This window comes from Chrysemys picta, chromosome 13 (assembly GCF_011386835.1).
Source record: "Chrysemys picta bellii isolate R12L10 chromosome 13, ASM1138683v2, whole genome shotgun sequence".
Taxonomy (NCBI): domain Eukaryota; kingdom Metazoa; phylum Chordata; order Testudines; family Emydidae; genus Chrysemys; species Chrysemys picta.
Genome location: NC_088803.1, coordinates 41,803,007 through 41,816,814, shown reverse-complemented (window position 1 = coordinate 41,816,814; position 13,808 = coordinate 41,803,007). Strand labels below are relative to the sequence as shown.

The 13,808-nt window shown below is 44.0% G+C and overlaps 1 protein-coding gene across 1 annotated transcript; it reads right to left on the bottom strand.

The window, feature by feature from the left end:
- Positions 1-1,711: 1,711 nt before the first annotated feature.
- PFDN4 (prefoldin subunit 4) lies at positions 1,712-5,325 on the bottom strand. Its single transcript, XM_024109180.3, has 4 exons — positions 5,062-5,325; positions 4,032-4,139; positions 2,766-2,909; positions 1,712-2,137 (listed from the first exon to the last, which is right to left on the bottom strand). The coding sequence occupies exons 1-4, from the start codon at positions 5,083-5,085 to the stop codon at positions 2,006-2,008; spliced, it is 408 nt and encodes a 135-aa protein (XP_023964948.1). The 5' UTR covers positions 5,086-5,325; the 3' UTR covers positions 1,712-2,005.
- Positions 5,326-13,808: the final 8,483 nt, after the last annotated feature.

Here is a 13,808-nt window from a genome sequence, read left to right as displayed (position 1 = left end):
TCGAATTCAGCTATGCTATTCGCATAGCTGAATTTGCGTATCTTAAATCGACCCCCCCCGTAGTGAAGACCTGCCCTAGGACTTTAAAGACTCTGAACTGTAGAGTTCATTCTCTCCTTAAAGGTCCATCTTGTAGTACCATCATGGTTTAACAGGCCACTGGTTTACTTAAGTGCCTTAAAAGAGTTCAACTGTCAAAGTATTATAGCAAGAGGTGAGCTGAAATAACAAGGGCCCAACTACCAGTGCAACTAACTCTTGTGATTCTATTGTAAGTTTTGCGTGTTTTGGCATGTTTGGCAAGCCCAAATCTTGGAAGTCTGGCCCCAATCTTCAAAAGACATGCAGTCACGTTGTATGCCTCTTTAAATCCCTAAGTCTGCCATTTAGGTATCACTGACACTTTCAAAACCGCTGCTCAGCTGTCCCCTAACCCCATAGGCACCTAGGGATGTAGGCACTTAAGTTTCCACTGGTAAAGATTTGCAAAGCCACCCCACAGCTGATAAGTTGCTTTGATCCCTAGCTCAAGCTGAAGCTCCAAAAGTCCTGAAGATTCTCAAACTAAGTGGGAGAACATCTATCTCACAGCAGGACACGATCCTGTAGGTGCATTCTGAGCATGCCTACAACATGATACCTGTCAGATGCTGCAGGAGAAGGGCTGGATGCAGGCCACTAACAGGTGGGGGAGCAGCACAGCACCACACAAAAGACCAGGAGTGGAAGGAAGCATTGACACCTCCAACACTCAGCCTATCGTGATCAAGAGACAAACTGTTTCTGTTGCTAGGAAATGGGTTACTGAAGCTGCCTAGGTACCGAAGCCCCTTGCCTTGCCATTTCATTTCTGGTTAGTTTAGGAGGCTCCCTGCTCAGTTTGCTGGCTTCTGAAGATCTCTCAGGAGGCTGGGCTTAAATCAGGGCTGAGGATTCTCCTAGGATGCAGGCCACCTAGAGGGTTAGATGTAGCTCAGTAGCTTTGAGGATTTAGACTGATATGATTAGGTGAGAATCTCAGCTTTTTCTTTAAAAAAAGAACAGGAGTACTTGTGGCACCTTAGAGACTAACAAATCTAAGGTGCCACAAGTACTCCTGTTCTTTTTGCGGATACAGACTAACACGGCTGCTACTCTGAAACCAGCTTTTTCTTTGTTTGTTTTTTAAATTAAAGTAAGCTTCTAGTCCTCAAGGCTAGAGAGAAAAGCTTGAAAACTTGACTCAATGTACTCTAAGGGCTCAAACACCACAATAAAGTTTTTGAGGTAAGTCATTATAATAAAAACTAGATATTTAGTCTAAACAAAATGTAAATTAGTTTCAAGATAGCAATAAGTCTGAAAGCATTGGATGGGCTATAGTGATTTTGGCAACTAAACTTTCCTGAACCTCAATTGGCTCATCTGTGAAGTGGGAATGATGATACTTAATTTTTTTGAAGTGCTTTGTGATCCTTGGATGAAAAGCAGCATGTCATTGATTGATAATGATCGTATATCGTGCTTTTCATCAATAGACATGAAAGCAATTTACAAAGCAGGTAAGCATCATTAAACATAATCATACTAAGTATTATAGTACAATTGTTAACTATTAACTAACTGTCAGTGAGGACAAATTAATCCAATATATCTGATTGCAGAAATTCCAGATTTTTAGCATTTCACACACTCTGGATAGTGATTTCCACAAACAAAAACACAGGAAATGTATGATATTTGCTTGACTTTATTATTATTTTAATAAAGAGAATGTAAAGATCTCAATCTTGATGTGCATCAGCAATACATGGAAGGCTATTGCTTTTCATGAAACAAATAAATAATTGTAGGTAAGCAAAATAAGAAAGCTTTCATTACATCGGTGGAACTCATGTCTGGAAAGCCATAAAACAATAAATGAGTGGGACTTTTTAAAAAAACGTTATTGGAAAGAAGGGAAATGTCAAGAGTCACATTTAATAAACGAATACAAAAAACTGCACACTGTGTATTTAGGAAAAAATTAACTGTCATCAGCCTCAAGGTTTATATTGTTTCCAAATTTTGCATAAAGCTGAACCTTCAGGTCAGATAATACCCTCTGAATTGATTCCACTCGAGATTCTAACGCTTCAATTTCTCCTTGTAAGTTTTTCTGGAAGACAAAATATTGGCTAATTAATACCAAAGCACAGTGAGCAAAGTTTCTCATTCATTTACCTATAGATGACATAGTCAAGCAAACTATATTCCAATTATTTAACAGGATTCATGGACTGGGAACAGGACAGAATTCAGAGCTTTCAGTTGCAAGTTCAAATCCAGCTCAATAGTGACCAGAAACAATTACTCTCTACTAGTTGTTCTGGGCCACATGTTAAATGTGTTGGTGGCAGCTCTTCACTTACTAATAGACGGGTAGATCTACATCATAAAATACAAGTGCATGCTCAGCAAAAGCCAAAGACTGAATCAGTCATCATGGCACAGCACTCTTGTATATATTCCCATCACTCCTCCAGATCAGCGTAATACACACTGATGAGGCAGCAGGGGGAACCATTGCGCTGTTATTGCCCATGTAGCACTTCCTCTGTAGCTAACTTGGGGATTTCAGACCAGAGTCATTATTAATATTTGACATAGTACTACGTCAAGGATATTCAGAAAGAGTAAGGTTCTAAGTGACAGATGAACAGCTCATGACCATCAACACACCCATCCTAATGTAGAGCTCTCTGTAGCACTGAATATATCAAAGGGACTCTCCCGCCCTCACAAACCTTTGCCTCCTCAAGCATCTCGTGTGTCTCATCTTGGGAATGACTGATAAAAACATCACCAATCTGATAGGGTATCAGTATTGAATCTTCATCATCAAGCATCATCATGTCATCGCATGCATCCTCCAAATTCTGAAGTTGTTTCTGTGAAGTCAAAACCCAGTCAAAAAGCTGGTCACCTTACCCCATATGATTTATGCATTAACAGCTACTTCAGCTTTATAATCAAAGCTATTCTGAGCTGTAGTGGCATAATCTTGAGAAGGATCAGCAGAACTGTCAGGTATACGTGGCAGAGACAAGGTAGGTGAGGTAGTTTCTTTTTTTGGACCAACTTCTGTTGATGGAAGGGACAAGCTCTTGAGAGTCAGAAAGCTCTTCTTCAGATCTGGGACAGGTAAGGAAATATTTCTTTACCAACTGCACAATCAACTTGTGAAACTTGTTGCCAGGGGATGTTGTGAAGGCCAAAAGTATAACTTGGTTCAAAAGAAGAATTAGATAAGTTTATGTAGGACAGATCGATCAATGGCTATTAGCCAAGATAGTCAGGGACATAACCTCATGCTCTGGGTGTCCCTAAACCTCTGACTGTGAGAAGCTGGGACTAGATGAAGGGGATAGATCACTCAATTGCCCTGTTCTGTTCATTCCCTCTGAAGCATTGGGCATTGGCCACTGTCGGAAGATAGGATACTGGGCTACATAGACCTGGTCTGACACAGTTATGGCCATTCTTATGCCTGAGCTAAATACAAACTGGGGCAGATTGTTAAGCATAAGGGGTTCACATATACTGTAGTAGGCCATTTCAAATGAACTCAGCAATTGAGGATTAGGATTTCAACAGAGTTGCACCAGCATAACTCTAGAGTAATGCTGTGGAGAGTCTGGCCCAGAAATTTTAGCAAAAGGTCTGTATAAGCCTTGATTAATTCACACACACACCCCCACACCTTTTCCCCCATAAATGATGATTAAGGGGTTCTAAGAATTGTATGCACAAGTAGAAGATACACATTCAAGATAAATATTGGTCATTTGTGCTTCATGATTACTTCCTATACCTAATTACTCTTCCATCTTCATTTTGCTTTAGCTATTTTCAAACTGACTTTATAGACAGACTGGACTCCAAAAGCAAAGTTAAAGTTCTTCTAGTTATAGTACCCTCCAGCTCCTACTGCAGACGTGGACCCCAATTTTGAGCTGCACCAAAGATGAGCTCAGTGCCCCTGATGACATGTGAGTAGATAGCAAAGGTACCTTTTTAACTTCTATTTCTTCTTTCAGCTCTGTAATCCTGCTGGTATTTCTTGCAAACTTGTTAATTTTCTGTTGATCTTCAAAAGTAACATTGACATCTTCAGCAGCCTGGACAGGGGGAGAAGTTACAGAGGAGACTGAATTGTTATATAATGTTTCTAGGGAGAATGAAGATAAAGTAATACCACCAAGATTGTTATAACTTTTATACCTAAAAGTTAAGTTATACTTATATTTCTCATAGTTTCTTTCCTAAGGACAGATCTATACTATCAAAGATTTGCCAGTACAGTTATGCCAGCAGATGCTCCTCCTGTACATACAGCTTATTCCAGCAAAAAAGGGATTTTACCAGTACAGTTTATACTCATTCCCCCAGTAGAATACTGACAAAAGCTGATTTAAATGCATCTACACTAGGACTTTTGCCTCTTTAGAAAGATCATTAAACAACCCCCCGACCCCATCATTATTAGCCCAACATAGTCAGTTACCTTTTAACTTTACCAGCACTGTGGAACAAACGTTAACTGAAAGTGCACACAGCAGGGACTAGTCCAAGGGACCCCCACCACGCTGAAAGGCCTGGGAGGGGCCCCAGAGCATACCAAAGGGTACCGGGGCAGTGCCTATGGGAGCACACAACACACAGAGCAGCAGGAGGGGAGCGGGGGAGGGATCAGTGCCCCCCCCCCGCCTGGGGGGGGAGAAGATTGAAGCCCCCCCCCCGGACCGGGAACGCGCAGCCTGAGGACAAGGGCAGGCCACAGGGGAGCCAATGGTGCCCCCCCCCGTATGGAGGAGTCAGGCGCGCCCCAACACACCGGGACCGCTCAGGCAGCACCAACCCCGCAAAGGGGGGCCTAGAGGAAGGAGGCGCGAGCGGGCCCCGGGCCCCTCAGACGGGGGGTTGGGGCGCAGAGCGGGGCCGCGGGGGCGGGGAGGCAGCGCAGAGCGGGCCCCGCAGCCGGGGGCCGCAGACCGGGAAGATGGACTCAAGGCTCCCCAAGCCAAGTCCCTCCGCACTCACCGCTTTCTTCATGGTGGCAGCCATGTTGGACTGAACGACTGGCCCCTCTGCGAAGGGGGAGGTCCCAGTTACCAGCTCCCTCGCCCTAGGTCGGTCCCGGCTCAGCCGCGGCGGCGCTTCCCGCTCCCGAGGCCGCGCTCGCCGGCCCCACCCCCACCGGGATGGGAAGACCTTGGGTCAAACAACATATTAAACTGAAACCCCCGCACTTGGTACTCTCCACTTAAAGGCGCTGTCAGTGGGATATTTATCCGCCGACAGAATAGGGGGCTTTAAATGCCGATCGCGGGAGTTGCCGCTAGGTGGCGCAACGAGCCACCAAATGGAAGGAGGGAGCCCAGGGTAGCGCTGGAGAGCTTTACAGTAGTGTACCCCCCCTCCCAGCAATGCACCCATCCACCCCCGGGGGAACCAGCCACAGTGACTCCCCCATTATTGCGGGGGAGCAGTCACCCATGCACTCCCCATGCTTGGGGGAACCTGGTGCCTCACTCTTCTCCATGCCCCACTCATCAGTCCATTAATGAATATGGATCAATTACATTAATTACAGTCCCATAAATAAAATATTAATAAAATTGCTGGTGCCAACGGCCTCTTCTGACTGCGGTAGCTGAGCGCCACATGAATATTAAGGGCATCTACCCTCACATACTCCTCCGAGATCAGGAAGTGTTATCTCCATTTACAGATGGGGGCATCGAGGCACAGAGGCATGAAGCAACTTGGCCGAGGTCACACAGGAAGGCTGTGCCCAAGCCAGGAATTGGTCCCAGGTTTAGTCCTAGGCCGGTTCCTTAACCACAAGACCAGTCCTCTCCCAGGGTCATCTGTCTTGCTGTGGAAATTACTGGAGGTGGAGGGAAAAAATTCTTCATCACCAAATTCCTTTCCGGAGGGCAAATAATAAATATTTTGTTAAAACAAAGGGATGTTTTTTTCCTAAATAGAAATAAGGGCAGTTGGCATTTACACTGCATAATTGCCTCCACATGCTTTGGTTTATTTATTTAGCTTATATCACAGCTACGAAAAAAATCAGGTCATCATAACATTTCATAACCACAGCTGCGGGGGTGTGTTTTGGCTGCAGTGGACTCCTGACAACCAGATGCCATTAGTGCAATGCTGGGCCCAACATTCAAGAGCCTGGAGCCTTGGTAGAACAGGGTGTATGGCTGATGATGTGTTTGGTGAGCTGACAACTAGCCAAGGTTTTGAGAGCAATTTTATTGACGGAAAGTAGCTTTGGTGGGCTCCCTCCCTAATATTTGCAAGAGATCTTGTGGATACAGCTCAAGCCTCAGTGACCTTGACTTCAGAAAAGCATTTTTTTTTTAATTGCTGCTGACTGACACAGAGCAGCCAGAGCAAGGTTTGAGATCTGGCCCTTAAAATTCTGCTACTGGTTAGTAGTCCCTAAATGCCTAATCCTGCAGTCTACCGAGCACTGCCTGAGGATGATGTGTGTCTTAAATTCCCACTAATTTCAGAAGAACAAGATATACTATAGCACTAAAGATCAAAAAGGGGGATTTCCAAGAAACATGTTGCTCGTAACAGTAACCTTTGCAAAATTGACTTTCCTGTCATGCCCATTTGCTTGCTGTCTTTGACCCAATGACTATTTTAGTATTTATACACAGTGGACTAGCCCACGTACAGCACTTCATTTACTGTAAGTCGTCTCAGTGAACTCAACTGGAAAGGATTTCCTATGTGCAAAAAGTTTAACATTTGTAAAGGTTTGCAGGATCTCAGTCTTAGATTGCAGGGTGTATTAATTGGCATGTGTAACAACTGCAGGAGACTCAAATATGCAAAGGTTCTTGGGAGCAACCCTATTTACTGTTTAGTGATGCATTTTCCTGAGCCATCTTTCCTGTATATGTATCCTCTCTTGGTTATTTTCAATAAAATAAATTAGGAAACCCGCAAAATCAAAAGAAAAAAATTATACAGGCACACAAAAAAGTAACAAATAGAAAAGTATCAATGTGTGTATGTCTATGTGCCAACCCCAAAATTAGTGCTTTACAGTTCCCTTGTACTTGTCATGCAAGGCTTTCAAAACTCTCTACAAACATTAATTAATACTCACATCATCACTCTGAGGTATCTAGGTAGGCATTAACTCCATTTCAGAGATATGGAAACTGAGGCACAGATAATTTAAGGCCAACACTGGGTGCCCAGATTGAAGCATGTAAGCCGTCTCAAGTTGGGCACCCCAATAATTGAGTATTTTGGAGAATTTGTGCCTAAGTAATGTGTATTAGAACAAGGAATAGAATCTAAAGCTACTGACTCCCCACCCTGTGCTTCTGCCACCAGGCCATCCTTCCTCCACAAAAGGCTCATAAAAATGAATCCAGTTAACAGATGAGAGTAAAAGTGAACGAAAGTGCCCCAAGAGCTATAGACACAAGGAGCAATGGCTTACAGAAACTGCCCCCGGCTAACACCAAACAGTTGGGGTCATTAGTTTTGAAAGAGACTTCTAGCAGCCATGGAGAAGAGTTAATGCTTCTTCCCTCATTAGACAGGGAGATACACAATAGCAATATAGAGGCCAAGTCAAGATAAGGAAGAAGTCTGCATTTCTGTCCTGTTATCTGTGGGCTTGGAGCATACTCCTCACAAATCTTCAGATTCTGAGGGGTTGGGTACTGTCTGCACTGGAGCTGGCCAGGACTTTTTCAACAAAGCTTTTTTGTGGAAAATGCAGATTCATCAAAACAGAAACAGTCCATTTCAATGAATGGACTGTTTCTAAAAAAAATTTTGGGGAAAAAAAAAGGTTCCAAAATTGTTCTAAGTGAAAAATATTCCATTTTTGGTTCAAAATGACTGTTTCAAAAATTAAACTAGTTTGTAGTAAAAAGGATGTAAAATATATAAAATAAAATCTTCAAAATGTTTTGGCACAATCAAAATGAAACATTTCAATTGGCCTGATTCTCCTCCTCAATATATATATATATTTAAAAAAAAAAACAGTTTGCAAACATTGGTGAGATTTTTTACTTTTTGTCCCAATTTGGGATGAGAAAAATTTTCAAAATGTTGAAGATTTGGGATAGCAAAACTACTTCTGGCTACATGTATTCCAGAACCCCTCCTTTCATTGCACTAGTAGTCAGCAACCTTCATCTCTGAATTCACTGCAATGTGCACTTCCCAGAGGTGCCCAAGTTCTCTTTTCCCTTCTTAAGGGTTCCCCCATGAAAGAGTATGATTTAGGTCATAGCTATTCCTGTAGCTGCATTAGATGAATAATACATGTTATATCTGAGCCAATTTAATTTCCCTCAACATAAGAGGACGGAAATTAATAGCAACTGGATGTTTCCAAAGCGTTGAAACTTTCTCTTCTCCTACATGCTTAGGCAGGATTTGTAGTGAGTACGTGTTTATGTGTTGCCAAGATGAACTTACTGTGGTATATAAAGAAAGGAAAAGCAGTCTGCACAGATACAATTTTCTGACGGTGACATAAGATAAACTTATTGAACTCAGTGACCTAATTTCTCTTTCAGTTGCACAATATGGATTGCTCTTTCTTGCTTGAGTTTTGTTTTTACATGAACTTACTCTCCGTTTTCAGTTTGGTGGGACTTGTTCCATCAGTCTGTCCTTCTAGTACTTGTAACCTAACCACCCTTCAACTCATGCCTCTTCCTTGGTTCTTTGGGCATTTTCCCAGCCATTACTTGCCCTAGTTTTTGCAGTACAACTCAGTGGGGAAATAAAAAGGGCACAGACAGAACTGATGGAAGCAGATTAGGGCCAGGCCTACACTACAGACCTAGATCAGTATAACCAGAGGTGAAAGTAAGCCAGTACGCCCCAGTACGGCATACCGTCAAGAGCCGGTTTGCCGTACCAGGGCGGCCCAGCTTCCGTAGGGGTCAATTTAAAGGGCCTGGGGCTCCCAGCAGGGGCTGGAGCCCCAGGCCCTTTAAATTGCCACCAGAACCCCACTGCTGGAGCCCTGGGGTAGGGCTGCGGGGCTCTGGGGGCTATTTAAAAAGTCTGGGGCTCCCACTGCTTCTACCGCCCCAGCCCTTTAAATAGCCGCCGGAGCCCCACCACCACTACTCCAGGGCTCCGGCGGCTATTTAAAGGGCTGGGGCATTAGAAGCAGGGGAGCTCCGGACCCTTTAAATAGCCAAGGAGCCCAGAGGTAGCGGGGGGGCTCCAGGGGCTATTTAAAGGGCCCAGGGCTCCAGCTTCCCCAGGGTTCCCGTGGCTATTTACAGGGCTGGGATGGTAGAAGCAGGGGAGCCCCGGGCCCTTTAAATAGCCCCCCGAGTCCCGGGCTGCTGTTGCTACCCCGGTGGGGGTGGGGGGGCACTTACCTTACAGGGTGGGCTGGGGCTGGCTCTGACTCCCTCAACCCCGCCCCTTCTGCCCTAGGATCGCCCCTTCTGGGGGCCAGAGCTGGGCCCAGCGTACCGGTAAGTCACTGGACTTACTTTCACCCCTGAGTATAACTATGTTGCTCAGGGGTGTGAAAAATCCACATCCCTGAGCAAAGTCATTATACCAACCTAACCCCCACTGTAGACAGTGCTATGTTGACAGGAGAAATTCTCCTATCAGCATAACTACTCGGAGAGGTAGATTAGCTACGCAGATAGAAGAAGCTCTCCCATCAGCATAGTAGCATCTTCACCAAAGCACCACAGAGGCACAGCTGCACCAGTGTAGCACTGAATGTGAAGACAAGCCCAAGGTCCCTGCTATAGGTTCCTGCCCCAAAGTGAGCCCCATGTGCACAGAAGTGACTCACCAGCCAAAACCCTCTTGTGGCTGGAGCCTTCCCCTTAGTCTCCCTACTGTTGGTCATGGTGTCTGGGTCTTCGATGGCCAGGTAGCTTCAAAATTCAACCCCTCAAGTCCAGCTGTAACTGGTCACTACCCAAGCCGGCTTCTCCCAGCTCACCTCTTCAGTGTCCCTTCATCCAGTTCTCACCTGGTTAAAATGGAATTAAAAGAAATCTTTTGCTTAGCATATCTAGACTTACACGTCTCATAAGCTAAACTAGACATAGTATTGTTATCTTAGGCCTTGTGTGAGGGATTAAGGTTTTATTTCAAAGAGATGGCTTAAGTAAGAGATTCTTAAGTAACATGGCTAATTTACCTTATTCCACGTAGTCCTGGACCCATGTTTCAATTGGAAAGAATAAACCAGTTCTGTGTACTTTTCATGAGTTCTATTAAAAAGAATAAGCGAGCAGATATTAAGCAAAAATGTCACTAAGGCTAAAATGATTATGACTTCATTAAACTAATTAAGAATGAAATGATACAATGATCAAATCAAGGGCACAGTTAAGAGTGAATCAATAGATCAATGGGTTAACAATGATGTTGGCTTAGATAACCATCATACCCTGGGAAAGAGCACTCTTAAATCCCTAAAATTAACCTTTAAATGCGCCACCTAATCAGTATAATATCTCCTTGGTTAGAGTGTAAGCTGTGAGCATTGTAACACTACCTCTGTTCTGAAATCACTTGGTAAAACTCACAGATGCCCTAGGGAGTAAGAAGAGAAGAAGAATAGCCACAATAACTAAAGTGAGATTTAATGAGGAAGCAGGTAGTAGCACTGAGGTTGGTCTCTGTACTGCCTTCAGACTAGCCTAACGGAGTTTACTGTTCCAGGGGATCCCTCTTGGTCAGGATCTAAAACCAAAGTGGACAGTTACATTCTGCACCAGTATCAGAGGGGTAGCCGTGTTAGTCTAGATCTGTAAAAAGAGACAAAGAGTCCTGTGGCACCTTATAGACCAGGGATCGGCAACCTTTGGCACGCGGCTCACCAGGGTAAGCATCCAGGCGGGCCGGGCCAGTTTGTTTACCTGCCGCATCCGCAGGTTCAGCCGATCGCGGCTCCCACTGGCCGCGGTTCGCCACTCCAGGCCAATGGGGGCTGCGGGAAGTGGCGGCCAGCTCGTCCCTCGGCCCACGCCGCTTCCCGCAGGGTGCTTACCCTGGCGAGCCGCATGCCAAAGGTTGCCGATCCCTGTTATAGACTAACAGAAGTATTGGAGTATAAGCTTTCGTGGATGAATACCGACTTCGTCAGACGCATGTGGTGGAAATTTCCAGAGGCAGGTATAAATATGCAGGCAAGAAAGACTGATTTTTGCCTGTATATTTATACCTGCCTCTGGAAATTTCCACCACATGCGTCTGACAAAGTGGGTATTCACACACAAAAGCTTATGCTCCAATACTTCTGTTAGTCTATGAAGTGCCACAGAACTCCGTCACATTCTACACCAGATTTCACTGAGGGGTTTTAAATTAAAGCAAAACAGCAACTTCCTTTAGTTATGGCCAATGCCATTTCTGAAAAATAGCTAATGGCTTAATCAGCAACATATACTCACTCATACATTTTCTCATTAGCCCATTACAGTCTTACATGTTTACAGGGCAAACCCTGCCTCTGACCTTTCTAATGAGAGCTCACAGATTTCCAGAACACACTCTGTCTAGAAAAATAGCGTTTCTGTCCTCCCACAAAGATCTAGCCCAACCCAGTTCAGACACAACCATCTGTCCCTGATGTCAACGCAATGTGTTTTTCAAGCTTCTCTCTCCAGTGCCAGAATTCATTACCATATTATGTGAAGTCTCTTTTCTTCCCCAAATCAGTTTTTTTCCCCAACCAACTTTGAACCAGGTCATCCCCACCACAATGGGAGGTTTATTTTTTTCCCAAGCATTAAGTGTAGGGCTTCAGGTCATTCTGCAAGTATCAACCTGACCCACTGAGCTCAGGCAGCCCAAAGCAGGCAGAAAGCTCCCCTAGTGAAGCAGCTAGAGATTCCCGTTGTGTAGAGGAATTCTTTGGTGGAATAAATCTGTTTCAGTGTCTCTACTCGATTCATATGGGAACCATGCTGGGGCAGGAGGTGGTGTGACCAGAAAGCTCTATGCTCCAGAGATTCTGGTCCAGTGGAGTGGCCCTCAGTATAACTTAGTCCAGCCCTGGAGCTATTCTTCCTTACTCCAGTATGGCAGATAGCACCAAAATGAAGGAGGTGCACAGCTGGCACAAAAGCACGTCTGTCTCTCCACTGCCCCATCAGCTCAGGACATGCACCAGCCACTATTCAGCCAGACACAAGGCTCTGGGCCTATTACCTTAGCTCTGTATCGCTATCTTTCTAACATCAATTTAATAAAGTATAGGCTTACTCTGACAAGTGTCTATAAAAACCGCACATTGTCTCTTAGTGACTCCATATCAAATGTGCTCAGTTTACCATTAAAAATACGTTTGTTTGTTTTCTTATGTGCAGCCCCACAAGCTCAGCCGGGGATCTAAGAGTCTATCTGGCTTCTTGGTTTGCACATCATCACCAATAATAAAGACTCAGCAGCTCAAATTAGCCCTCAGTTATACCTGTACAATCCAACTGTACTCAACTGATGGTCTCAATGATACCTATGCAACCCTTTTGTTCCCACTGGGTTGTGCAGGTGTCCCTTAGTAAACAATTCATATAAGAAGGGATAGAATCCATCTCCCGCTCCCTTAGCTGTGCTGTCTTTGCAGGGCCAACAAGAACAAAAAGCATTAAAAACTTATTCTATCTCTGGCTTTAAATACAGACAGGAACAGAAGGTCTGGTGAGTAAGCTGTCATTTTTGCACAGGCATTTTCAGAGTAAAACCGCACTCTAAGGCCATAATCTGCATTCAGATTGGAAGCGTTTTAAACTATGCTCACTTAAACAATACCCTTTGCAAGGACTGTGTCTGCCTGCCTCCAAGCCAGTATGTATCTCAGGTTCTCTAAGACTGGTGCCCAATAAGCAGATGAGAATTTGTTACTAAAAGCATAAATGGGATTGAAGAGAATACTACCAATATATTTTGGTCCCTTTAGCTAGTTATTCCAAATCCACTGCTAAAGCCTTGTCTACAGTGAGCTTTCCCATAAAAACTCCTATCTTTGTTATAGCACCAGAGCAGCTCCTCTGTAATAGCAATGGTGGGAGCTGGTGTAGACTGGGTACAGATGTATTTACCATCTTGTAGTCTAGACTTGCTCTGAGTACTCTAGATGACAGAGTAATAAAAACACCCCATCCTGGGTTCTAGCACTTCCACCACTGTTATAACTGGTGAAATTGTACCAATGACAGTACAATGACTGGAGAGTTCCCCCAAAATACTAGTGTACTATGTATGGAATCAGCAAAATGAGTTTGACTCACTTTCTAATGCTGGTCCTATCCATTTTCTCCCTTTTTTTCTTATCTTTCCAGTAAATACCCTCCCCATATATCCCAAGACATATAATTGGATGAATTATATCTATTAGAGATGAGCTCTAGCTGCAAAAATCAAATATAGATCCAGATTCCAAACACTCCATGCATTTCAATTGTGCTTAATAGGGATGGGAAAATTAATTTTACCAAATTGGACCCTACCATGAGTTCTAGATTTCTGTCAGAACTCTCACTCTGCAAGATGGAGCTCTGTATGGCTCTAACAAAATATGAGCTGTGGGTTGCTGCGAGTTCCTTCCCCTAATTGCCCTAGAAGCAGGACAAGAATGGTTATTTAAAAAATCTTCAGTTTGTATACTATCGGCTGCTCTTTAATTAGAAATTCATGTGTCTAGCTAGCTAGTTATCATCAGAATTTCCGAAGTGCCTACCCCTACAGAATCTACATGCTGTCTAAGTTTTCAAGTTGTTGTCTTATTTTAA

Excerpts from the sequence above, each read along its gene's own strand:
- PFDN4 (XM_024109180.3), bottom strand. The coding sequence starts at position 5,085 with ATGGCTGCCACCATGAAGAAAGCG. Across the intron at positions 2,910-4,031 it reads AAGAAATAGAAGTTAAAAAG|AAACAACTTCAGAATTTGGA; the intron begins GTACCTTTGCTA and ends TTGACTTCACAG. Across the intron at positions 2,138-2,765 it reads AGATGCTTGAGGAGGCAAAG|AAAAACTTACAAGGAGAAAT; the intron begins GTTTGTGAGGGC and ends TTTGTCTTCCAG.